General features: G+C 36.3%; 1 protein-coding gene across 5 annotated transcripts in view; it reads right to left on the bottom strand.

The window, feature by feature from the left end:
* IMMP2L (inner mitochondrial membrane peptidase subunit 2) overlaps window positions 1-26175 on the bottom strand; it is a 496621-nt gene that overhangs the window by 433178 nt on the left and 37268 nt on the right. Inside the window, exon 4 of one of the 5 annotated variants that reach the window (XM_075493993.1) lies at window positions 14556-15086. The exons of the other annotated variants lie outside the window; for them this stretch is intronic. Coding sequence (XP_075350108.1) covers window positions 15044-15086 — 43 coding nt within the window. The 3' untranslated portion in view covers window positions 14556-15043. Of the gene's footprint in view, window positions 1-14555; window positions 15087-26175 lie in introns of those variants that run through there. 5 annotated transcript variants of the gene reach the window in all.

Below are 26175 nucleotides of genomic sequence, written 5' to 3'. Positions count from 1 at the left end.
CAATAATACTTGATTTATGCCTGGCAGAACTTTATCCAATCTGCTATAAAGAGCAAATTTGGCAGAACTTTGATTTACTTGATTTATGCCTGGCAGAACTTTGTCCAATTTGCTCTAAAGAGCAAAACTGGACAAAGAGCATCAAGAATTCTGTTTCGGCCTCATCTTCTTTTTTTCCTAGACTAATTAAACTCAGGTTTTCTGTCTCCCTTTGCAAGGCTTTTTTTAAAAAAATACAAACCTTTTTGGTTTTGTTCCTCCAGAATCTCTCCAGTCTACCAATGTTACATAGTACGAGTTTCCCACAGTCTCACTGGAACATGTGCAAGGATAATGAAAAAGTAAATCAATCCTCCATTACTCGAAAACACTTATGTAGCGATAGGAGGCCACTTGGTTTCTTCTAAATTTTATTTTCACAGAATAAGAATGACAGAATGGTTGGAAGGGACCTCTGGAGGTCATCTGGTCCTAACCCCCTGCTCAGGCATAGCCACCTACAGCCAGTTGCCCAGGACCATCTCCAGATGACTTTCTGTAATTCAGAATCATCTTCTCCAATACTTCATCTGTTTTTTACATTCACACATTTTTTTCAACTTCAATGTAAATAATAAATCAATTCTTTCTAAATCAGCACAATGACATCCTAAACCTGATTTTTATGACACTTATGTGCAAAACTACAGAATTGATTTCTTCACTGCTACAGCAAAGGTAAATTCAATATATTCAGGCTAGCTGGTTGATAGACCTGAGATCTTAAAAAACACATCAATACAATGGTGTGGATTTGTATTGTATTTTGTGGGGTTTGCTATTGACAGATTTATGTCCATCCCCCACTGTAGAAAGAACATGATCACATTACTGTGACAGTGCAGTAATATTATGGCTCAATTTCACTTTAATTTACACTATTGCTTAAGAAATGGCTAATAAAGAAATTTTCAATATGGGAACTAAACTAGTACAATATACGTTACACAATAATGGATAGCAAATTACCACTGGGTGAAAAATGTATGGCAAATGATACAATTGTAATTTATTAAATTTTCAAAACTCCAGCAGAATATTTTTATAGGAAGCTTGTACGAACACAAACTCCCCAGTCAGCTCAAGTAACATACCATACTGGCCACAAAAAAGAGCTTTGGATTTTGAAGAAAAAGTCATTTTAACCTTTATCTAGGTATGCATCCTTCTTTCTTTGGGTCACTTTCTTCAAGTACCATTAGCTGTGGGCAGAAAGTCACTGCAAGCAGAATAAATCTTAAATTACCATTAAAATACAACACTTACTTAACAATAAATATGATATTTAAAACTATTTATTGGCTAATGCACACACAATATACCTACAATTTCACGAGGTGACTAAGCATTAGTATTATCACTGCCCAGGCAAGATACACAGAGCCCTTGCCCTTAACTGCTATCATTCATGTTGGAAAGGGCCATCCTTCACTGCTACCTGGAAATGATCCTTAATGGTGCTGACTTGACATCTCTTGCTGAGTCCCTTTTTGCCTTTAGGTTTGTATAACTTTTCATGCTGGTGTTTTCCAACTCAAGTTACTGCTGATTGCTATCTCAACAATATAACCCACATCTCTCATTTTATCTTCCTTATCTTGTATTATTCTACTCTGTAGACATTTTCTCAGCTCTCTCAACTTAGCAGTCTCCTCAGAAGTCTAAGCCATGGTTATACATGCTGTATCAGGGATGGGGCTTGGATCCTTGATCATGGCTGAATACAGAGGGAGAGGAGAAGAGGGGAGAGAGAGAGAGTTTTGGCAAGCTGCTTTTTCCTCCTGTAGAACATGCCTCTCTATCCACTCTCTGTTTCTATAAATAGGATGAGAGTAAATTTTGGACCTGCTGCCAAGGAATGCCCTCCAAGTGTCTAACACCCAGAAGAAATCCTGTGCCTAGAAAACCTGAAACAGCCACACCGCAAAAACCCATCTGCTCAGAAGTATGAATGAAGGCAGGTACCAACACAGCGCAGCAAGCCCAGCACTCCATCCTTCAAGCAGAACTCAAGGGATCCAAGTGATTCAAGGACACATATTGATGAAAATACAGATTTTGAACACATTCCCTACACGCAGACCAATATCCTGGTATCATAACACAACCCAAATAGTAATTTCAGGGTAAAATGTATAAACAACAAAGAATTGGACAAATCAGAGAAAACATACTAAAAACTTCTGAAAAGTCAGCTAAATTACCTCTTCATGTAGAATGCTAATTAAAGTTACTTTAAACTATGAAAGGGTTCATTGTTCATGTAATTACATATTTTAAAATTTATGACTTGACAAACATTAAAGGAAAGCATAGAGAAAGCACACCCTTCTATTGAACCGTGTCATAACGTTTGCTCACATTAGTACTAAGAATCATCATCAGCTGCCTGATTGACACACGCTTAATTTCAGAGAAAGCCTTGGTAATTTTTTTTGTGGCATTTTATTGTTACCTTATTACCAACAGTGTGATTATTTGTTTTAATGATTACCTAGCCTCACATTTTATTATTCTTTCCCCAACAAGTATTCTAACTTCACAACACTTGAAAAAACAGGATTTACGTACCTAACTCACAAAAGTCTACTACATTTCAGAAGAAAATGCACTCATGATGCTAATATTTCCATTTGAATCAGGGGGGTATGAAAGAAACCTGTTTGACAAAAACCTATGGGAGCCAAAATTAATTTGTGGTTGCTAGTAGAATTTAACAGGGACACACATAAAATTCCAGAAAGAAGTGACAAAGGCAACTAGAATGCTACAAAAAATACATGGTTTTGTTCCTTGTCTGCAGTGTTATACTTTTTTTTAATAACTGCTCTTTCACTTGAGATAGAAAATTGAAACACTTAGAATGTTTCTATTCATATTGCAAATGAAACATTACTGACTCACTTCACCCAAAAAAAAATTCAATAACTTTTCTCGTAATTGAGTTAGTGACTGAGCTTAAATAGTCATTTTGCTGATATAGCAAAATAAGGATAGGAGATGTGATATTTTACAATTCTACCAGCAGGGTGATAGCCTTCTATTTGTTAAATACTATCCTCTATAAATATATCATAAGGAGGGTAACTAATGAGAATGACCTAATGTATTAGGCAAGTTAGTTCTTTGGTTTCTGATGTATGTTTGCAGCTAAGGAATGACCATGTGTCAGGTTCAACCTAGATATTTTTGTGAACGCCTACCAAATGACATACGAACCTCATGAAGTTCAACAAGGCCAAGTGCAAGGTTCTGCACCTGGGTCAGGGCAATCCCAACCATGGATACAGGCTGGGCGATGAGTGGATTGAGAGCAGCCCTGCGGAGAAGGACTTGGAGGTATTGGTGGATGAAAAACTGAGTAAGAGCTGGCGATGTGTGCTCGCAGCCCAGAAAGCCAATCGTATCCTGGGCTGCTTCAAAAGAAGTGTGGCCAGCAGGTCGAGGGACATGATTCTGCCCCTCTGCTCCGCTCTCGTGAGACCCCACCTGGAGTACTGTGTTCAGCTCTGGGGTCCCCAGCTTAAGAAAGACATGGACCTGTTGGAACGGGTCTGCAAGAGGGCCACGAAGATGACCAGGGAGCTGGAGCGCCTCCCTTATGAGGATAGGTTGAGAGAGTTGGCGTTGTTTATCCTGGAGAAGAGAAGGCTTCAAGGAGACCTTTTAGCGGCCTTCCAGTACTTAAAGGGGGCCTACAGGAAAGATGGGGAGGGACTCTTTATCAGGGTGTGTAGTGATAGGACAAGGGGTAATGGCTTTAAACTGAAAGAGAGTAGATTTAGATTAGATATCAGGAAGAAATTCTTTACTGTGAGGGTGGTGAGACACTGGAACAGGTTGCCCAGAGAAGCTGTGGATGCCCTCTCCCTGGAAGTGTTCAAGGCCAGGTTGGATGGGGCTTTGAACAACCTGATCTAGTGAAAGATGTCTCTGTCCACAGCAGCGGTGTTGGAACTAGATGATCTTTAAGGTCCCTTCCAACCCAAACCATTCTATGATTCTATGACAGGATTATAGGCCAAAGAAATTAAATTAGGATGCCGTTACAAAAAATAAAAATAGCTAAGAGTTAACCATTGTTCAAATAAGGTTTTTTTTCCCTTTTTTAAATTTTAGTTTACTGAAATGTAAATTCTTTAACCGCTGTTCAGCTAGACAGTTAAGCATTAAAAGAAGACTTGCCATCATTACCATTGCAAACAGATGTTTATATGTTTTTTTTAAACATAAGTATGGAAAGCCAATAAAGAGGAATTAAGCCTGTTGATATTCAGCAGCACAATGGCTACCTTTGAGGTACCTCAGTCAGAGAACAGAATCCAAAGTACAAAGGCAGAAATACAAAGTCAGGCAAAGAAATTCCTTTCATATTCATTTTCATTAAAAAAAGCAGGTGTTTCACAAAGGCAGTCCAAAAATCTGCATTTCTTATTTGTTACAATGACAAAGCAAAAATGGCAAATACCCAATTAATTGGATAATTAGGTGATCTCCTGGAACAATTTATCTTCAATAGCTACTGAATATTTTAACAATATATATGTCACTGTTTTATGCTCATAAAAAGAAAGGTTATGGGTTTAATGACAGTAATCAATTTTGCCTGTGATAAACTATTATTTTAACAATTTCTAGAAGAAGTAAGGAAGTACAGGAAATATAGGAGCACAAAAAGCAAACTCAAATTGAGAAGTCAATTATGAGTCTTCAAATTTTTCTTTAATAACCATAATGTTTATCTGCATAGGTGTTTTTCCAGTTTCCCAATTTAATAGAACAGAATAAGCTGTAAACTGACAAAGATATCTCTGAATTGCCAGAAGAAACACAAAAGTTTCAGTCTTAATTAACATAATATTTGCAAACTTCCAATAAATTTCATTATTTTCAGTTTGTTATTATTTCTGTCCCAAAATTCCCTTTGTACTGAAATGTTCCATATAACTTCTCTGTCATGAGGCAAACTTTAAAAAAGGAAGGAAAGCATCAAGAAAATAAATTTACTAACCTTTCAGTTCCAAGGCTATATGCAAAAGTAAAGCTTGAAGAAGAGAAATCATCAGATAATCCATTCAATAATTTCATGCACATGTAATCTAGCCACTGAACAGAATGTGGCTGTGTATTTGTTTTTAAAATTTCAGTGAAAACTACAAACAAGTCAAGTTCACAGAATACACATACTAGATCTGGAATATTGATTACCAGATCAGATCAGTCCTAAACCTGTTTTCATCATTTTGAAATGGAAGTATCGTCACCTTGATTTGGTTCTATTTTATAAATGGACAGAGACCTTAGATTTCTATATATTTCATGCATTAGTAATAAAAAGCAAGGCACTCTTGTGACCTAACAACATAACTAGTAGAAAAGGGATAGAGGTGTGGTATTTTGAAATATGGAAAACTAGACTTTCAGGAAAATGCTATTAAGACTGTGTGCTGGTTTCGGGTGGGAGAGAGTGAATTTTCTTCATAGTAGCTAATATGGGGCTATGTTTTGGATTTGTGCTGGAAACCGTGTTGATAACACAGGGATGTTTTTGTTATTGCTGAGCAGTGCTTACACAGAGTCAAGGCCTTTTCTGCTTCTCACCCCACCCCACCAGCAAGTAGGCTGGGGGTGCACAAGAAGCTGGGAGGGGACACAGCCGGGACAGCTGACCCCAACTGACCAAAGGGCTATTCCAGACCACATGGCATCATGCTCAGCATACAAAGCTGGGGGAAGAAGAAAGAAGGGGGGGACATTCAGAGTGATGGTGTAACCATTATGTGTGATGGAGCCCTGCTTTCCTGGAGATGGCTGGACACCTGCCTGCCCATGGGAAGTAGTGAATGAATTCCTTGTTTTGCTTGGCTTGCATGCGTGGCTTTTGCTTTACTAATTAAACTGTCATTATCTCAACCCATGAGTTTTCTCACTTTTACTCTTCCGATTCTCTCCCCCATCCTGCAGGGGGGGGGTGAGCAAGTGGCTGTGTGGGGCTTAGTTGTCAACTGGGGTTAAACCATGACAGACAGTGGAAGTAACCAACTGCTGACAAATTGTTAAATTCAGACAATAACCTTGAACCCAATCTGCCAGGTATGGCATTTGTCAAAAATGCTGAAACTTTGTACAGATGAGACCCCTTAATCACAATATACCTCAGGAATTAGACCAGATACTGTGAGAGTTTATGTTATCTGTCAACAGCTTTCAAAATGAATGCCAGCAAGTGAAACACATATACATATTTTAAAGCAAGTCACAGCTGACTTCATTTAAAATGTGCATCACCTCAGTATTAAAATAATAATACAAAAAAAAAAACAAAAACAAAAACACCCCACCCCCACCCCCCCCCGTTAACTCCACAGATAAAAATGTCCTGTGTATGCCACTTCTCATGGTCTGTTTTACATTAAGAGATAAATTAAGTGTATGTGCCTGCAAACTGCTACAACAAAGTAAGTTTCTACATACAATGAGGTTTCCACAGACAGTGTTTATCCAGAAAATTCAATACTGTCCCTCATAGCACAAAGTAGTTTGAAGATAGTTACAAAAGCAATCACACTGAAAAGGCTTTCTTTGAAGCATTTTTTCATATCACTACAAAATGCACAAATTTTATTTCTTTACAATAAAAGGAGAAAATTACAGGATATTCTGGTATGCAAAGCTGCATAGCGATAATTATGACTTTTTAAGAAGCTGTCCCAAATTAAAAAAAAAAAGAAAACACACTTTTGTGTGGTTGGTAACAAACATATTAGAAACGCATTGATAAATTCTACAGCACTTCATATTATTATGTGACACTACTAATAGCTTTTACATATATATATGCACACACATATATACATAGGTATACACACATATCACACATGATACTTTTTCTTGTGGTTGGGTGAAAAAAAGCTATGAAAGGTGTGAGGGGGAGGACGACAAATATTGAGTCCCTTGAAGTTGTCTCAGGCTCAAAAAGATAAAGTGTAGTTGATTTAATAAGTTTGATTTTTTTTTTTCTGATGAATAGTACACACAGACACAAAAGCCTTTAAAATTAAAAAGAACAACTATTACTTATAAAGCGTGTTTGGAAGTTGCACGACACTTCTCAAAGCTATATAATATATACAATCAAAAGTTACATCAAGACCTAAATCCTCAGGTTTTCTTCTAGGGCCATGATATAATGCATGCTAACTACATTCTAAAATGATTTAGTATTTCCATTTGGATTTTGTTGCCCAGAGCAGAGAGTCATTTTCCTCCTCTGGTGTCACTCCTGTAACAAAACATAAGGCAAGACGTACCAAGTTGCAACTTCTGTAATTTACCGAAACAGAGAGGAGCCCTATGTCATTCTCATGATACTGAGACCTAAAGGAAGAAAACAACATAGCTTTTTCCATAACACAAATGTAATTTTCCAATACTTGTCACTACCACTACCTATCCTGAGAAATCCAGGTGCCATGTAATAGTGCAAGAGCTACCTGACGCACTGCTGCCTTGAAATAACAGTCCTTTTTCAGTTACATTGGCAAAAGACTTTTTTTTTGTGATACAGTAGGTAACACATAAAATCCCAGACTACAGCAAGGAGAATTATTTTTTCTAGGTTTTGCTCATCGTGCTTACAGCTTAAAATGTCAGCCTTCAGATTTCACAGCATTATACAAAAAGAATTCTACACCTTCTCCTAATGTAGTTCTCAGCATTTTCTCCAAAGAGAACAAAACCAATCAAGCCATGAAATCATGCTACCTCCTACAGTAGTTCCATCTGAAGGGGAAAAGAAAAAAAAACCCTAAACCCACAAACCAAAAATACAAAAAAACCAACCTTCTAACTATCATGCAAACATGCATCCTAATGCAATCATTTGATTCTGTCTTCCTCATGTGCTAGAAAAAAAGCCACAGAACTAATTTACTCAAAGTTCCATAAAGAGTCCAGTGTTCTACTCACATTAAAACCAGCAAAGATCCTTACAGATACTGATTACTGGCTTTTAAGTAGAAAAGAACAGTGTTCTCAATTTAGAAAAACAAATTACACTAACCACACTATTGTACTACATACTGGCTACCAGTCTTTCAAGTCTTCCTTACGTATCAAAACTTCATTTTAGGTAAAAATATTTTTCAGTTTGGCTTTTTGCCAAATCATCTGCAGGCATCCACTTCAAAAAACATCGGGTTTAAAAATCTTCTGCTAAGACTTGTAAATTTAATCAAAGAACTAGGAAGAAGAAAAAAAAAAAAAAATCACAAGTATCTCCAAGTCTAAGGAATAGTTATCCTCTATTTGACTTTATTGAGTTTAGGTTAATGACTTGTAACTTAGTCATCTACACAGGAGAGCTATTTTAATTGCATTACAAAATATATTAAGCTACTGTATCATACCTGCAAGTCTTACTAAATAATATTAACTGAAAGTTTTCTAACTCTGAAAAAGAACATGAAAGTCATTAATGATCATGCAATTTTTCTTGATTTTCACAAGGAGCACTGTCTCTCACAATATTCTTGTATCCATGTCAGGACGTTGCAGTCTGGATAGGTGGAAAATCAAAGAGATAACAAACCAAAATGGTTGGATGATCAGGCTCAAAGGGTAGTGGTTCATGGGTAGTACTCTGCCTGGGGGCCAGTAACAAGTGAACTACTGCAGGTGTCTATCCTGTCCTGTTCAACTTCTTTATTAGTGACCTGGGGGTGACAGAGTGCATTCTCATCAACTTGGCAGATGACACCAAATCATGGGGATCTGTTGATATACTCAGACAGGGAATCTAAAAATTCTGTCTCCAGTTTTGAGCCCCCAAGAAAAGGAAAGACATTGATAAAGTGAAGCATGTTCAGCAGAGGGCCCCTAAGCTGGTCAGGGGCTAGAGCACTAGCCCTGCGAGGAGAAGCTAAGAGAACAAGCTTGCTCAGCCTGAAGAAGAGATGGCTCTAAGTGGACTTAGCAGCATGCCAATATCTACAAGCTTATCAAGAAGACACAGCCAGGCTCTTCACACTGGTACGTAGTGAGTGGACAAGAGATGATGGGCATAAGTTGAAACAAGACAGGTTCGGACTGGATATAAGGAGAAGCTTTTTCCCAGTGAGGACAGTCAGGAAGTGGAAGAGGCTGCCCAGAGAGGTTATAGAGTTTCCATCTTCAGGAGTCTTCAAGACCCAACTAGATAAAACCCAGCAGAACCTGGTCTGACATCATAGTTGGCCCTGTGTTAAGTAAGAGGTTGGACCTCCTGTGGTCCCTTCTAACCTGAATTACCCTATGATCAAGAATGTGATGCTATGATCTATGTCTTCCAGTTTAGTGAAGATATAAAGACATGGATACTTGCCTTAACAAAATGTCCAACTTTTTTAGGTTTCTTATACATAGGCAGGCTTATGCTCAGAGTATGGAGTGTTTCGAGTAATTTCCACTAAACATCCTAAAAAGGATGGTGAAAGAAGTGGCTACTCTCCCCAGTTCTTTGTCTCGACCTCACCCCTAGTACAATTCAAAGCTGTCTGCAGAATTGCTCTTTACTTTCAACAGCTGGAAAGGTTGTCTGAAATATATGGCAAGTAAGTCTCAAGGCATCATTCTCTAGACATAAAAGGCAGATCCATCCTTTTAAGCCAGTATCTCAAAAGAAGAAAGATAAAGAAGCCAGTCCAAAAAATTTGCATCTGTGGGGAATTCATTCAGAGTAGGCATATCACCAAGAATGCTGATAAAATTCTCATGTAAATTCACTGTGCAGTCTGAACAATAAAAAGAAAGCATTTCCCTCCTTCTCTCTTCTTGCCTCAACTGGTGTTAGCTTTTAACCCATCATTAACCATGTAACCCAAAAAGATATATAAAACAGCTTTTGAAGTTCAGCATAAAGTAGTTTATGATATCTTGACATGCTATGGTGCCCTTAAAAGCTTCACATGCAGATAAAAGCTACAAAATCAAACTCTAAAAAAAATTGAATGATCTCTGGCAAAAAATGTAAAATTAAAATGAAAGATGCATTATGAATATAACCTCTCACTAGAGAATGCCAGAAAGAACTCTACTTATGCCCCAATATACTATAGTCTTTCTTCCTGCTGCCAAAAAAATATTTCGTATCACATAGTATCCAGTGTTTTATCCTAGCTAGTTAAAAGTAGATTAACTGTTTTCTTAGTGTATTTCCTGTCACTAAGGTGAGGATTCCCAATTCAAGAGTCATGGTTCAACAGCATCACAGACAAGTTTGAGGGTCACCATTACTCTGCTATGTTAAGTGAAAAAAGTCCTACTGTAAGCGAGAAGCATACCTACAGGAAAAAAAATCTTGATATTGAAAAGATGAGAATGATATGCTGGCATACAATTGTGCTTGTAGAAATGCATAGCATTTTCACAGTAAGTGATTTGTTAATTCTGGTAACTTCTGTATTAGCCTCAAACCAGTTATAATTTTCAAGTAGACAAGATGATGTTAGAGGGTTTCTATAATGGAGGACAGGCCAAAGACAGCAACCCTGCTTTCAGACTCACAAACTGAATAGCATGTTTCACAATTCTACAAAATAAAATTACAATTTTTATAAACTTCAGCGCATGAGAAATACAGAGTACTTGCTGACAAGCCATTAAGTGCAGCACTGCTACTGAGCAGTGTTATAATTAAGTGAAAAACCTATTTTATTGGTTAATTATAATTTCTCATCTACAGTGCTCTATTTTTGACTCTGACGGAAACGGAACACATGCCATATGTCAGCAGGATATAACAAATACCAGTACCGTCCCATAGATCTTTCCAATCAACAATCACTCACACAAATAGCTCTGGATAGCTTATCTTCGGTTATTTCTCTTCCTGCATTTAGTATCCCTATGTCTGGACTGAACTAAGCTGTATCATTATTAGTACTTTAACTCCCATTTTTGGTTATTTAAAATACAACAATCAACCACAGTTGTGAAGCTTGGTGCCAGAAGTAAGGACACCAATCCCAATTTTCTCCATGCAATGACAGTGAAAAATCTCTAGAAAGTCTGCCTATTTCCATCTGTTAGAATCTAAATGCTAGAAAAGCATCACCTGATCACGTTAAGCTCTTTCAGTACTACAAATGCTTTCCCTTCTAAAACACTGAATTTCCACATTTGTGCTAGGACATAATATAAGGCTGCAACTTACAACTCCCTAAGGGAATCATGTCAATTGGCATTTTAAAAATTAATTCAGTGACCTACAATAATATGAGTCTCTTATGCACAGTATTTGTCAGTAGGCAACATGGGAAGTTCAGAATTCATTTAGAGAGCCCAAGCTTTATAAAGGCAAGCAAAAATATTCTTGAACTGCTTCCTCTAACTTGGCAAGTGCCTTATGGGGAACGTCTGTAATATAAGAACAAGGAAAAACTGAATATATGAAATAGATCTGCATGCAGTATGATTAATATTTAAAACAGGAAGGAAAAAGGAAAAAAATTCCTGGCAGTATATGCCCATCCAGCTACATTATTGACCTGGTAAGACATTCAGAGCTTGTGGAAATTTTGCAAATCTTCTGGAAACTATAGCATGGTAGGTCTCATGCGTGCCTGCACAGCTCATTTTTAGTCACTACAAAGAAAATTTGCAACCCATAAGCAGGTCTTTGGGGACAGAAGGCCCCATCTAAAAAGGCTTAATATCTAACTATATTAGCACTCTCTCATTCTGGTCTTACATTTCATGGAAATGATAGAGGCAGCACTTCACTAAATGGCTTGTGTAAATGAACCAAGCACAAAGAGTTGCCTATAGTTTCCCAGGGTTTGCTGTAGTAAGTACAAGTTATCTTTAGAAACAGCTTTTTTAAAGTGATTCCCACTGTTTCATGAAGCATGTTATACTGTGCACATGACTTTGGTTTATCAATAATACAGGGTTAGCAGGGGATGGAGTTATCAAAATTAGGGTTTAGGTATAAATGTATATGAAAACTGAACATGTTCTAAGCAAGGATGAGATACTCATGCAATTATAATGCATTCCAATATTGGAATATTCAATATACTCAACATTTACAATGAAACCAAAAACATTAAAGTCACATGAAGGCAGAAGCAGAGTAGTCACTACTGAAACCTTAAGGGAAAAAGCTTCAACTTTTAACTTCAAAATCCTGCTTATAAAGCTACTTTCAAACATTTAAATGACACAGGCAAGAACTAATGCTTTTTGATATGAAAACATAATAGCTTACATCTGAACTATCTATGTAAAATGAAGTACCTATAGAAGCAACCTGCGAGAAGTGATTATTATTCCATGAAAGGATAATACAGTACATATTGTCAACTTTCCTATTTTATCATAGAGCCTGAGGCAGCAAAGAGTTCAGAAAGTGCTTCGTATGCAATTGCCATCTGTCCTTCAAGGATAGTCTTCATTTCCAAACAGTACTAAAAATATTTGAAATGGTGGATAGGAATTATTTTCAATTCCTACACAGCATTTATTAACTCTCTATACTTATCACTGGGCAAATACAACACTGTCTTCCTCAAGGAGGTTAAGTACAAAGCTTCTCCGCTCAAATACTATTCTCCATTTTTTTCCAGACTATACATATGTTTTTAAATCAAGGAGCATTTGCTATCCCACACCATATCTCTGCATAACACCAATCTTCATTTGGTCAAATATATAACATCTGACTGATATACTGAAAATTAAGACTCCTCGTATCATTAAAATATTTGAATTGAATACGTTAGTTCAAAGACAGCAAAATGGCCACTATCCAGAACAAAGAACTTAAAGAAAAATCTGATACTATAGTAAGACAGAAAGAATACAAAGGGATTGATTTCCTACCTAAGATTAGCTTTTTTTTTCTTTAAACATGTTCTTTACATAATGGTCAGGTTCTGGCTATACAGTCCATTTCACTCATGGAGAGTTGTATTCTAACAGCCATATCTACTGTTCCAGCAGAATTACTGTCACTTTCTATAGAGTCACATCAATGTAAGCATCTTCAGAAATATGCACTGATCCTGAGCAACTAGCCGGGAAAATTAGGATATGGTCAGGTGCAGCACCTCCCTACACCACAGACTCTCAAATAGGGGCTTGAACTTCAATAACACTTGCTATTTTAATACTTCTTCTGTTCTCCTTTTAAACGAACAAACATCACGGTGCTACATAATACCAAATTGGAACTCACACAAGACTATGTGATCTTCATCACTGGAGATACTCAAAATGCCTGGTTAAGTCTGTGCACAACCTGATCTAATATTAGCTCTTCTTTAAGCAGGTGTTAGGACCATAAAACTCCAAAGTTCTAAGTCCATAACTCCATAATTAGGAACTAAACTATTTTATGATTATCAGAGAAGTAAGGAAGCCAGACCCCTAAGAATGAGAGAGAGGGAAAAATAGTAGTGCAGGAACTAAAGGCCACTAACAAGCCAAAACTAGTGTTACATTGATGAATGGTAGGAAGAAAATCAGGTATCTGACATCTGTATGGAAAAGCTGGAATCCACCTGAAGTAAAACATAAATTTCACCGATAACTACTTTTTTATTTTTTGCTGAACCTGTACCTACTGATGACTTAACCAGTTTCCAAACAGAGCCAGATTGAAAGTACAAGCTCTGAACTGAAATTGTAATAATATTGAAACCCCCAAAAGAGACTCTTTTGAAAGATTGCAAATGAAACTGCAAAAAGTGAAAGAATTCCTTGAAGAATCTTTTATTCATTTTAAACTAATAAGTCAGACTTGTAATTAAGGCACTTGGCACATTTCATTATAACAGATCAGACACTAATTCAGTTCAGATAGCCAAAGCTGCAGGGTGGAGGGCGAGGGGCAAGGAACTAACAAAAGATATGACATAACACTTGGAAAAGAGTGATACGTGATTTGGCAGGCTGCACAGATCACTGAGGACAAAAAGAAAATGCCCAAAAGAAAAACAAAACAAACACAAATATATTTACTTTGGCTACAGAAGAAAATAAAAAATGGAAGAATACAAAGTAAAAACTTAGGAGAACCCTCACAAAGGAAATACTGCTAGAAATAGCGTCAGACCAGAAGCATATGGGATGTAGGGCCACGCATAGTATTTGCAAAACAATGTACAACTGCAGGTGATGCAGCCAAGAGCTGCCAACTCAGAGTAAGGAGAAAAAAGTCACATCTAGCAAGCACACACACATACAGTGCATCAAAAAAACAGCAGATACAGCACTGCAAACCTGCTTAGAGGTGATGCCTGCAAGATCCAACCTGGAAACAGATACTTCTTAGAAATAAAGCCTTGTGAATTTAGAGCTGAATTTAGACAATCTCAGGTAAATGTTATTTTTGGAAAATGCTTTAAAAACAGAACTAGAATCAAAGCATTGATATAGAAGACAAGTAAAATCGAGAGCTTAGAGTAAAGAATTAATGTTAAGGATTATATGATTCCCAACTAAGGTGGCTAAAACAGAACTAGGTAAGCTTTTTTTTTACTGTAATGATGAACAGAGATAATACAATCTTTTAGAAATTCTAAAGCTTTAATCTTGTTCAGTAAATACCCATACAGAAAAATATAAAAGTAAAAAACTGTGTTGATATATCAAGATTCTAGTGACCCTTTATTTTTAAAATATATTTTCTCAAAACTAGCATTATACCCTCTACTACTTCCACCTCTGAAGAGAAGGGTAAATTGGGATGAAATGTATCAAGATGAGTTGAAGCATATGAGAAGCTCCAGAAAAATTCTGTCTTTTCTGTCCAGGAGAGTAATGCAGTATTTCAATCAACATAGAGAATGCAAGTAAGACTAAAGACTGCAACCACTTTTTCCACTGTCCATCTCATTAAACCTAGGCTGGGTTGTCTTGATGCATGTCCTTGCTTTGGTAAATGGAGAGCTGAGAAAGGCCTGAGCAATGTATCACAACAGCTGCACCATACACAGTCCTTCCTTCTCCTTGCAGATCAGGCTCACAGGCTAGCACAAGCAGCAGTCAGGATACAAGGAACAAGGCTGTCAGGAAAGGAGGAGGAAAACGCTTTAGGAAAGGAACCAGTAGAAACAAGAGGAAGGTTATTCCTTCTGCACCTCAAGTGCCAGAGACAAAACTATTTATCTGCCCACAGAAACAAAGCGCTGGCTAGGAAAAAGTGGACAACTGGAAGCCCCTGCTGAAAAAACAGATACATGATTAGGAGAAGGAAAAAATTGCCTGGATTGCCTGGACAGGATCACAGGGAGGTGGATTTCCTAGAGTATGATACACAAAGGTTATTGTGAGGAAGAGGAAAAACAGCAGATTGGTTTCAGAGTAAAACATCCATAAACAAGGCAGGAGACCTAGTTCAAGTTCTCTGAACTTTTGATGGGTGTTTCAGGAAAGTCTAATAAGTGGATCCGATAGGAAAGTAGGAGAGTATCTAATTCATTGATCTTGAGTAGGCTTAATTATGTGCAATGAGCCTTTCAGCACACAAGTTTCAGGTGATAGGGAGCTTTGGCCATGCTACCAAATGTGGACGTTCCCAAGGAAGCTTTACTGATAGAAATTAAATACCAAGAAAATTTATATACCACCAGGATTAGATGGATTTTCAGAAGATATATTCTGGACATAAGTGCTACAACAGAAATAATCAAATCCATTGGCAGCTCTAGATACCTCTATGTTAACATGTCAACTCTAGTAGCACTGCGTAACCATTTAATATTGTACTGATTTATCAAAGGACTTCGTTTTTTAACCTTCATTGATTCTACCAACGTAAACCAACAGCAATGTAATTTCACTTTTCACTCATTTACTCTCTGCGTTACATGAATAGTGCATTATTCTGCAGGTTTTATTTCAAGAAACAAGGATATTGCCAAATAAAGGTAATATGCAAAATTTAAGAACTCCTTGACAGTTTTGAAGACTAATTTGCATAAAAGTAGGAAAACAGTAGCATCACCTCACATCTCGCTAACTTGGATATTCTCTTCCAACAGAGAAAGTTTATTTTTTATTTGATTTGGGGATTCTCAAAATTTTTTTTTTTCCTATAGAAATGAAAGACTGTGGGTAAGTAAAGTTACTGTACATGATGTTTCATACTATGAACTTCTACACTTGCAATTGTTTCCCAACTGAAATGCATTTCTTCCAGGTTTATCAAGCCTTCCAATGTAGAAGTATGGAAGTTGAATCTTCCATCCTTCTCAAAGCTCAAATTCTTGGAGACATTGTAAATCCTGGTTCACATAAAGGTAGCAGACATCTGAATCAAAGGATTACACTTCATTGCAGTGCCATCATATAAAGGTGTCACATAATGAAAGAAATAATGGGCCTACATTTACAGGTGGGGTTCCTTTGAATGATGTGTTTAGAAGCATATTTGAGCCACTGCATAATGGTGTCTGTCCTCCTTTATAAATCCTCCTATCAACCACTGGTTGGTGGACCAGAGCCAACGCATCCATCATACATGTCAAATTAGATGGCGTGGCAAGAAAAAAGGCAGAAAAACTTAAAATGTCAGCACAGCAGTAGGAGAGTATGGAGAAAACCAAATGAGTACGTGCACAGTGCCCAGTTAGACTGGACAGCTTTGTGTTATTTGAATATCTAAAGTATTCAGCATACACTCCCAAATCTATGCAGAGTTTTAGCCTGGCTATCACCCAGACAGAATTCTTTGGTGAATTTGGTGACTTCTCTGGGGCACAAACCTCACCTTCTGCATTTCTGTAAAACACTACATTCCCTACAGTAAACTGTAAAAAAATATGCCATTCTCCAGAAGAAAGATGTTTCTTTCTTCAGCAGTTACTATGTATCTTCAGAAAATTCATTACACACACAAACACGTATTTCTGATACCATCCTAAAAATTTGTTTAGTAGAGTTCTGCAGCTAAGGGTATCTTAAATAATTTTAAAAGCTATCATGAAGGAGATGTCCCCAAGAACAGAAAATCCAAATTATGGCACATATTTTCTAGCACTTGCTAGAAAAACAACAGGCATGTGGCTTTAACCAAGTAGCTAAAACACTGTAAGATGGCAACTGCTTCCTTTACTTCAGAGTAAATACACAATTTCAGTTATACATGTATACAGTAACAAACTAATGAAATGAAAAATCGACATGGAAAATAAAAACTAGACGGATGGGGTGTTTCTTCTAGACAGCAACACAGCTTTGACACAAAATCAGACCACAACTGGGAAATAATATATACAGAAAAATGTTTCCTTTATCCTCAAGAAGGATACACATTATTTCACGTCAACTGGAAAAGTTGATAGTAAACAGTTCTAAAGGAAAAATGTGGCTTGAAATCCTCCAGGATAAATCTCTCTCTGATGAGGAATGATCCAAGTTCATTAAACTTTACACAGCGCATTCTTCACTGCAAAAACAACAGAGAAAGAGGAGAGAAAAAGAGAGAAAAAGAGTGCATGGGGGAGAGAGGGGGGAAGGGGAGACTGAGGGTTTTTTAATTCTGAACTAGGATGTAATTCCAAATATAAATTAAGTCAAAATAGCACAGCAAAGTTTTCCTTATTCTGCCAGCAGAGGTAGTTTCTTTCCTCCTTTACTTGTTATATCAGTATCACGAAAATGCTAAAACAGCAGCTGCTTTTCACAGGGTGGAAGTGAAATTAAGCAGACTTGCTTGGGAGTTTAACTGCTGATTAGAAAAAAAACTGCTTCAGTTCATAAAAGGTTTTGCTCTGCATCTTAGTGAATCAGCCTCCTTCCAAATTTCATGAAGACCCTTGCTGGTACATAGCTCATAAGCAATCACTGGCTTTTTTTTCTATAAAGCATTTTTTTGTTATGGTACTTATGAGCATATGAGACCACTAGCTCATGCAATATTCACCTAAGTACTTAACACAAGCTAAAGCCAAGCTAAAAGTATATTCTGATAGTATGTTATATTGTCAGAATAGAGATGTAGCCACAGCAGTCAAAGATATGTTAGCAGAAATGTTTTTGTCAATCAAAATTCAAATGGTAAAAAGACTATAGATACTGTTTTCATTCAGAAGGTATCTTTCCATATCTATACGCAAATCTATAATTATAAAAAGTCTTTTTTTCTATATGCAATATTTACAACATATATCTGCTTCATATAGACACTCCAGTTTCCATTTACTACACTTTAAACCGAAATATGTCTTATTTAGCAGGAAATCAATTCTCACCCTTAATTCTATCAGAGTATGAGTTGTCTGCCTAGAAAGCAATACATCAACTATAAATTTATAGCTCAATATGGATACCAGCCCACAGCTAAAAATTTGCAGATCTGTATAACCAAGCACATTAAACAGCCCTCCTGGGTAACGTATAACCAGAAGTAACTCTCATAATTCAGAACACACTATGGGAAGAGCTATTACGACCATGTCTGTTCACCTTTTTTGGTCCAATCCATTTTCAAAAGAAGCTGTACATATTGTCAACATAATGAATGAAATCACAAGACTCCTCATAAATTTTAAATGTCCTAAGGGGTTTCTTCACCTTCATGTGAAATCTGAGTACTGTATGCTTAAACTGGCGTGTTTTTTTTTTTAAATTAAATTATGCATTTTGATGAATGTGCCCTTTTATTGGCTACATCAGCATTCTGTAAAATGCCTGCAAGTGAAAACATTCAGCAATATTATAGCTGTGTTTCCTTAGATTAGTCCTGTTTTACTGTATAATCCCTTCAAACTGCACTGGTTTTCATTACAGTAGAAGCTCTTCCCATATATCTTCCATCATGCCTTAGAGATTCTATTATTTCTTTTAGTATGAAGAACACTATAAAAAGAAAATATTTTTTAAAATGTACCATGAAATTCCTTAAGGAAGGGGTTTTTGTATCATTCTAAGAAAATAATCTCTGAATTCTAGTATATAGAGAAAGAGCATCACTTCATTGTAAATACAGGATAAGAATACTGCATGTCTTCTGTTCTGTCAAATGTAGTAACACAGAATATATTTTATTCTTTGTAAAGCAAATGTTCCCTAGAATAATCCTTTTATAGAAGGAAGCTTTGCTGGGTTATTTTTATAACTGAACTAGAAAGCAACCAAGTGAGTACGTCAGTGTTGGTCAGAGTTCAGTATATTTAGTAAAACAAAATCTTTGTCCCTATTATACAGCAGCCTTCAATATTGTCATGACATTCTTTCAACAGTAAGAGGAAAATATTTGAGAGGCTGCGAATTTCTGAAGTTAAACCAGTAACTGTAAAAAAGGAATCCATTGTGCGATGAAAAGTACAAAAACAGATTTACTGAAGTTTAAAGACTACCATTTTCTTCAATACACCTTGCTCCTCTCCCTGAACCATTTCCACTAATTTTACCACACAGCAGAAAGGTATCACAGCAGGATTTTATAAACAACAAATAAAAGTATTAGATACATTATGAATCATTAGTATGAGAAATAAAAAAGAGCAGCACAGGTGTGGAGTTCTTTGAGTGTTTTGTTCCGTCATTTGGGAAAAAGTATTTTTTGTAGGATTCATAATAAACTTTGAAGTTTGATAGCAGAATTTAAAACCATCTTTAAAAAAAGCTACCTAAAACCAATACATCTGGCTACAGGCTTATTTCTCACTATAATACAGCAGTGAAGTTTAATTTTGAAATTACATGAACCTTTCTCCTGCTTTCTTATTTTGCATAGATTTCACAATGATAGTCTTCACAGATGCAAGCTGGGAGTATAAAAAAAATGGCAGAAGTAACTAAAAATCAAATAAATGTACCTCATCCTAAGAGCACCATCACTAAATAATCGTGGATATGAAGAAAAATCATTATGGCATTCATGTTCCTCTTCCAGAACTACTTCTCCAAATACATCTTGACATCACTAAGATAGAAATTTAATACTAGATACAAACCACGTAGCTTGGAGCTAACTATAATGGAAGACACAATGTTAATGTCAGAACTCAACATCTGGTCTATGGATACCTTCCAACAGTACATAAAGTACAGAAATTGGAGATCATCTTTGAGTATTTCTTATTTTGCTACAATATCTATGCAAAGGAAGGTGAAGTTTCAGCAAGAAATACACACTCTTCACATAACTGGCAACTTCTTATGTTTGAGAAAAGTGAATCTGGAGGGATTCTTCAATTCCACCTCAATGCTCTGAAGGCTGTGCTCAGACTCCCATACAGCCCAACTTGGATTCTACGTAAAGAGCTACTGAGATATCCAACACTGGCACAATTTTCAGCTAAATCCGAAATCCGAATTCAAAACCAAATTTGAAACCAAGTTTATGGACCGGCTGTCCCTGAATTTGTTTAGTTTTAAAAAGATGCTGGACAGATTCAGGAACTGTATTAATGGAAAGAAGCATATCCAATGTCTGTCAATGCTGAGGAACTACAAGGGGAATTGACCACAGATAAGGAAACGACATGACATTTTCCATCTTCTTTTGCCAGTTTTGGAAGAAGATGTTGGAGTAAATGTTTTCTTTGTCAAGAGATTTCCAATAAGTAGCTTAGATTTCATTGGACTTATAACCTCTACATCCCAATTTCTGGCTGTCCATCATGGCATTTGCAAATGCTGTGCCAGAAACTTAATTTATAAATCTGTGGTTTAAAAGATCTCCCAGCTACCCTTCTACCAGAGCCCTCACCGAAGGACTTCATTTCAAGATTTACTTTGGCTTGCAATAAGTTGGGGCTAGGCCAGTTTTCACATATTTGTTCCTAGTTGAAGGTACTGCTCCTTTTAAACCTTCCACACTTAACAAGAATCAAAATTATTTTGTGTTTTAAAAGTGTTATGAATTTTGACTTTAATTTTATAATCTCATTCTAGTGAAGAATAAAATGAAACACGAACTTTTCTCTATATGATTAATGCTATTTCTTGGTAATCTTGTTTTTTCAAGTAAAATCTCCATCAGGTACTTTTAAGATGCATACAACACAATGTCCTTACAACCATCTACCATATTTAATGGAACACAAGCCCTTATGTAACACTGACGTCTCCATAAATTTGTATCAGTAATTTCATTAAGTTTCTTCAACTTTTTTGCATCAACTGGCATTCAATTTATCATTCCTTATGCTCACATCACAGGTCTGTACTGCACTTTCCAATAGCCTACTCTATTTAAGTGCCCAAAAGCTTTAGCTTAAAAGCCTCAGAGATTATTGTTGCCTGTTATTTTCAGTAAACCTTATCAAATAGGAAAGAGTTATAATACAGTGCTTAGTAGATTTACAACCAGGTTGGTTATTAATGGGGACAGGTAACCTGAGAAAGGAAAGGAACAGGAAGAAACCAGGAAAGAAGAAGAAATTAAAAGGCATTATCTGCTCTGACAGCTTCAGAGATAATTGATTACCCTAATAACCTCACTCACTTCTGAAACTGTTCCATACACCATGTTAAAATGTAGCTATCAATAAAGGAACTAAGGGTCAGAAGTTCCCATTATAGTCAATACTATCAATGGAGCCTGGATTTTGATGTCCCACTTCTAAAGTGTCTATTTGAATAGAGCTGAATCTCTCTCTGTTATGCTAATAGATCCAGTGTTAATGCAGTATACTATTAGTCAAAGACGAAGTTTGGGATGGTACAGTGGCTGAAGCCACTGTACAAAACACTGTACACTGATTCAAAGTGCAAGAGCCTAAACAATAAGTATTTTGTTAAATATATATGTATTTAAATGAAAATATTTCTTTCAATTCATCACTTGTATGAGAACTTCAGCATTCTCTTTTAAACCCTCATCATAAAATACTGCTTGAAAATCCTCTTAGATCAATGTGCTGAGAATCTAATTAAATCAAGTTACTGAACTGTATCCATAAACAGTGGTTTTAATTCTGTCAACTTAGTATCACTAATGCCACCCATAAATTTTGTCATGTTTACAAAGAAGCCATGAAAAAGTCACAGTTTCACTACATAATAAGTTATGCTCTCTTGTGTGACTTTAATGGGCTCCGTTAGAATAACAGCAGCCAGCCAATTTAAAATTTTCAGGCTTCATTTTGTCGGCATCTGTGATCCAAGGGGTCATTCATTAAATTATGACCTTTTTTCTTCTGTGTGGTTTAACAGAGAGGAAAGAAGGGAAAAAAGAAAATATTTATGTAAATGCAAGAACAGTAAGGAAGACCCCCAATATTATTTAATTACCTGCAAGTATAACTCATTAACAGATGCTTTATCACAACAGCATGAAAATTTGACTATAACATTGAAGACCCTTGTTGGTTAGCTATTACAATCTCACAAAAGGAGGCTCCAAGATATGTACAGTGAAGAGTAAGAGATGTTACCCTGAAATTTAAGATACAATGTGGAAAATATTTTTTTCTGAGCATCAGTAAATTGCATGTAAATAATCCTTAAAAATGTATGGTCAAACAAATTCAAATAATTTCATTACTATTTGGTCACCTAGTTTAGGGACAGCAGTGGAAAATTTGTATAGAAATATGGTTTTAATCTAAATTAAAGTCCATGGCATTTATTTGGCCCATCATTTAAAACCAAATGTCTAAGGATAATTGATAAAAACTCATTTCTAGAACTGCTCAATTTTCTCCATTGACTAGAGAGAAATTCTGGTGAGTAGGCTTGATTTATGATATCTAACTATTAAAACAATAGAGATAATTGGAGTAAGTTTAATGCAGAAACCCCCCCTTGAGGCAACAAAGAAGTCTATGGGAGTTTCTTGAATAATGATGCTCTTGTCCAAAATCAGCATCCTTAGGCATGACAAAATATGAATAAGATAATAGCCCAGAGGCTTCACCCTTAAGGCTTTATTAGAGACTCTTCAAATGAAAAAAACCCAAGTCAAAAGATGCTATGAAGAGAGGAAATAGATTTGCTTGCTGGTCAAACTTTAACAGATGAACTAGTCTGTTGCCAGCACTGAAAAAGGAAAGTACTAATGTAACCTGTTTGTTTAAGGAAGTCTGCAATGATAAAATAAAACAAACAAAAAAAAAAACCAAATCAGAAGTAAAACAAAGATGTCACAACTTCTCTAGAATCTCTACTGAATAGAGACCCCTCCAAAATGCAGCTAGGATCAACAAACAGAACAATCTCACGAAGTGTTGATCATACAACTTTTTTCTCCATCACAGGCCTGGTCTCAGCTTCCTTGTTTTCTCTCTGATGTTTCTGTACATGTTTATTAGGACTTGTTGAAAGTGGCATGATTGACATCCCAAGATTTACACACTCAAATGGAACGGGGGTTGAAAAGCAGTTCATTGTCCAGTAGCACACCATCTGTGGCTTGGGTAGAACCTTGGATACAGATGCAATCTAAGCACCAAAAACCATTAATTGGAGACAAACCTAAATATGTGTTTCTTCAGCATCCCTCTATATAAATCCTGTAATCACATTGGTTGCAGTGCTACAAATTCCCTTCAGCTTATTAGTATCCTCCTGAGTATAACAATCCAAAGACAGCCAGAAAACAACTTTAGAAAGAGATCTCATTTGCCTGTAAATACACAAGTCAGAATGATTATTTTTTTTAAACAGGCCCTAAATTGAGAAAACCCTCATATATATCTCCTATTCATTACTAAGACAAATAATCCCCATATCTGACTAGAAGCTTACTATTCTATGGGAAGGACCTTCAGCTGCTGCACGCACACTCTATACATCTGATGAACAGGGATTTTGTTTTCAAATACAACACTGTGTCATTTTAGGATCTAAAAGTTTTATATACAATATAGACCATAAACACATCTATAAATCAAGACATTAAAAGAGTGTAAATACCATTTTTTAATCTTTGATTTTTTTAATAAACTGTAAAAAAAATACATTTAACATTTTCCCTTTTGCTATTTTTTTAAGTCTTCTGATTTTCTGAACTGGTTTAAAATATATATTGGATTTGGACCCTAAGGAGAAAAAGTTGAAAGTAATCCTCTGGGCTGTAGGTTGGAAGAGCAAGACGGGGATTACAGTCTCTCTTCTCACAAGCAATATGAACCTCATATGCTCTAAGGAATTATGACAACAGGGATTCCAAATCCTTTCACAGTCTGGGTTCTCAGCAGCACCAACCGTTGCTGTTCCAAGTCACTCAGGAAAGGAGAAGATGACTGACTTTCATAAAGAGCATACATATTTAAGAACTTTTGCAATAGGTGTGAGTGATATGCTGCAGTCATTCTGCTACTGCATGCCAACTGTTTCAAAATATGACCTCTATGTGTTCATAATTAATATTTCCCAAATGGACTATGTAATCTGAAATTGGTCTACAAATATTACATACACATAATAAGCGTTATTAAATTATCATGCAAGCCTCTTATTTGCCAGCGTGTATACCATAGAAACTTTTTAAAAATTATAATCTCACCAATTTACATGCGTTATTTTTGCTATTGCAGTTCATTAATTCCTAGTGTGGCTAATTTTCTTCCTAAGTTAAAGATTATTTTGAATATCAGCTATTCGTACTAGTCTACATTTGTTCACCTTTTGTACTTGGATGAAACTTCCGTAGCAATCTCCAAAATCAGTTTATTCTTAGAAAACACGTGAGACCTATCAGGAATATATGAATACAGGAATCATAAGCCTGTTCTGTTCAAAGTGTATGTTTAAAAAAGGGGTTCTTCATGAGATAACATTAAAAATTGTACGACTTATCTTCATGTAGATGAAGCTCATGACAAAAGCAGTATTGACGTGCTTTATTTCTTCACTTTGTCAACTGCAAGTATGAGACAAAGAGAAAAATAGTAGAATCTTTACTGAGCCCATTCCAGTATCACTCATATTACTATTAACATATCATAACGCAGGAGTATAACTGGTAGATTAGAGATACCAAAATGGATTATTTCTAGCCTGAAGTAATGCTTTGTGCTAATAAGACCAAATGCTCAGTACATGTTGTCTGAACACCAGGGGCTGACACATTTGCTAGCCCTGCCACTACCATCTAGACAGTGTACTTGTTGCTGCAATGTAATACCTCATGAGCTTTAGCAAACAGTACACAGCTGCACACAGGAATTGAAACAAGCCACACAGTAGAGCTAGTTGCTAGCAGAAATTTCTAGAATAGCCCAGGAGGGCTTTTACAAATCAGGACATGAAGAGTCCCTTCAAATTTAAATTTCCCTTGGCAGTTAACTGCTGCTGCATTAGCAAATCTTGTGAACTGAAAAGTCCTGCTGAGTTGCCTTGCATATAGTTATAGCACCACTGAAATCCTAATCACAACTGTTAGAGCCTTTTCAAGCTCTAGTATTTTCAAACATGTCAATTCATTCGCATACAGACTAGAGAGATATATTATGTTATACCTGATCACTAACCACAGGTAAAAGCTGATTAAAACATACATAAAAACAAACACACACAAAAAAAACTCGTTAAGTGTTATAAAGCAGAAAAGTGGAAACTACTTAGAAATGGACAGCTGGAATAATGGTGGCAGATTTTAGAAAAATGGGAGACAACAGTTCCTAAGCTGCAGACCATAGTCATTCAGTTTTAAGGTAACACAACACAGAATCAACTATTACACTGTCTAAATACTTACATAAACCTCAACACACTTTATGCATTCACAAACTCTGTCATCTCTTCAACAAATGGTCACAGGATTACAAATAAGAACTGACCAGAACAATAAAATTGGAAGGTCAGCTACTCAAAACGTTCTCAAAGATAACCACTGAGATAATGCTTCAAAAAGGATAAACAAAAAGGGAAATAAAAAGGAGGAAATATTCTATATAAATGTGCTCAGCTGTTTCAATTACCAAAACTAAGAAGCATCCAGACAAAGTTTCAGATATTAAGATGCACTTCTTTTCTGCTAAATTTGCATTCACACATTCAGAGGTCCTTTGTTTTGCTAAATCAGGTTTATGTTAGCTAACACATTTTCACAACATCATAAATTTCTCCTAGTAATGACTCATCCCAACATTGCACCTTCCCATCACTGTCAGTTTTAAAACATATGGAATGAGGTGCCCTCTCTCTCATTTAAGCAGTAGTACTGCAGTCCTGCTGATGCACAAAAAGCACTGTCTG

Source organism: Mycteria americana, chromosome 1, assembly GCF_035582795.1.
Source record: "Mycteria americana isolate JAX WOST 10 ecotype Jacksonville Zoo and Gardens chromosome 1, USCA_MyAme_1.0, whole genome shotgun sequence".
NCBI classification, from domain to species: domain Eukaryota; kingdom Metazoa; phylum Chordata; class Aves; order Ciconiiformes; family Ciconiidae; genus Mycteria; species Mycteria americana.
The sequence above is the reverse complement of the archived record's forward strand: the minus strand, read 5'-3'. Positions and strand labels throughout refer to the sequence as shown.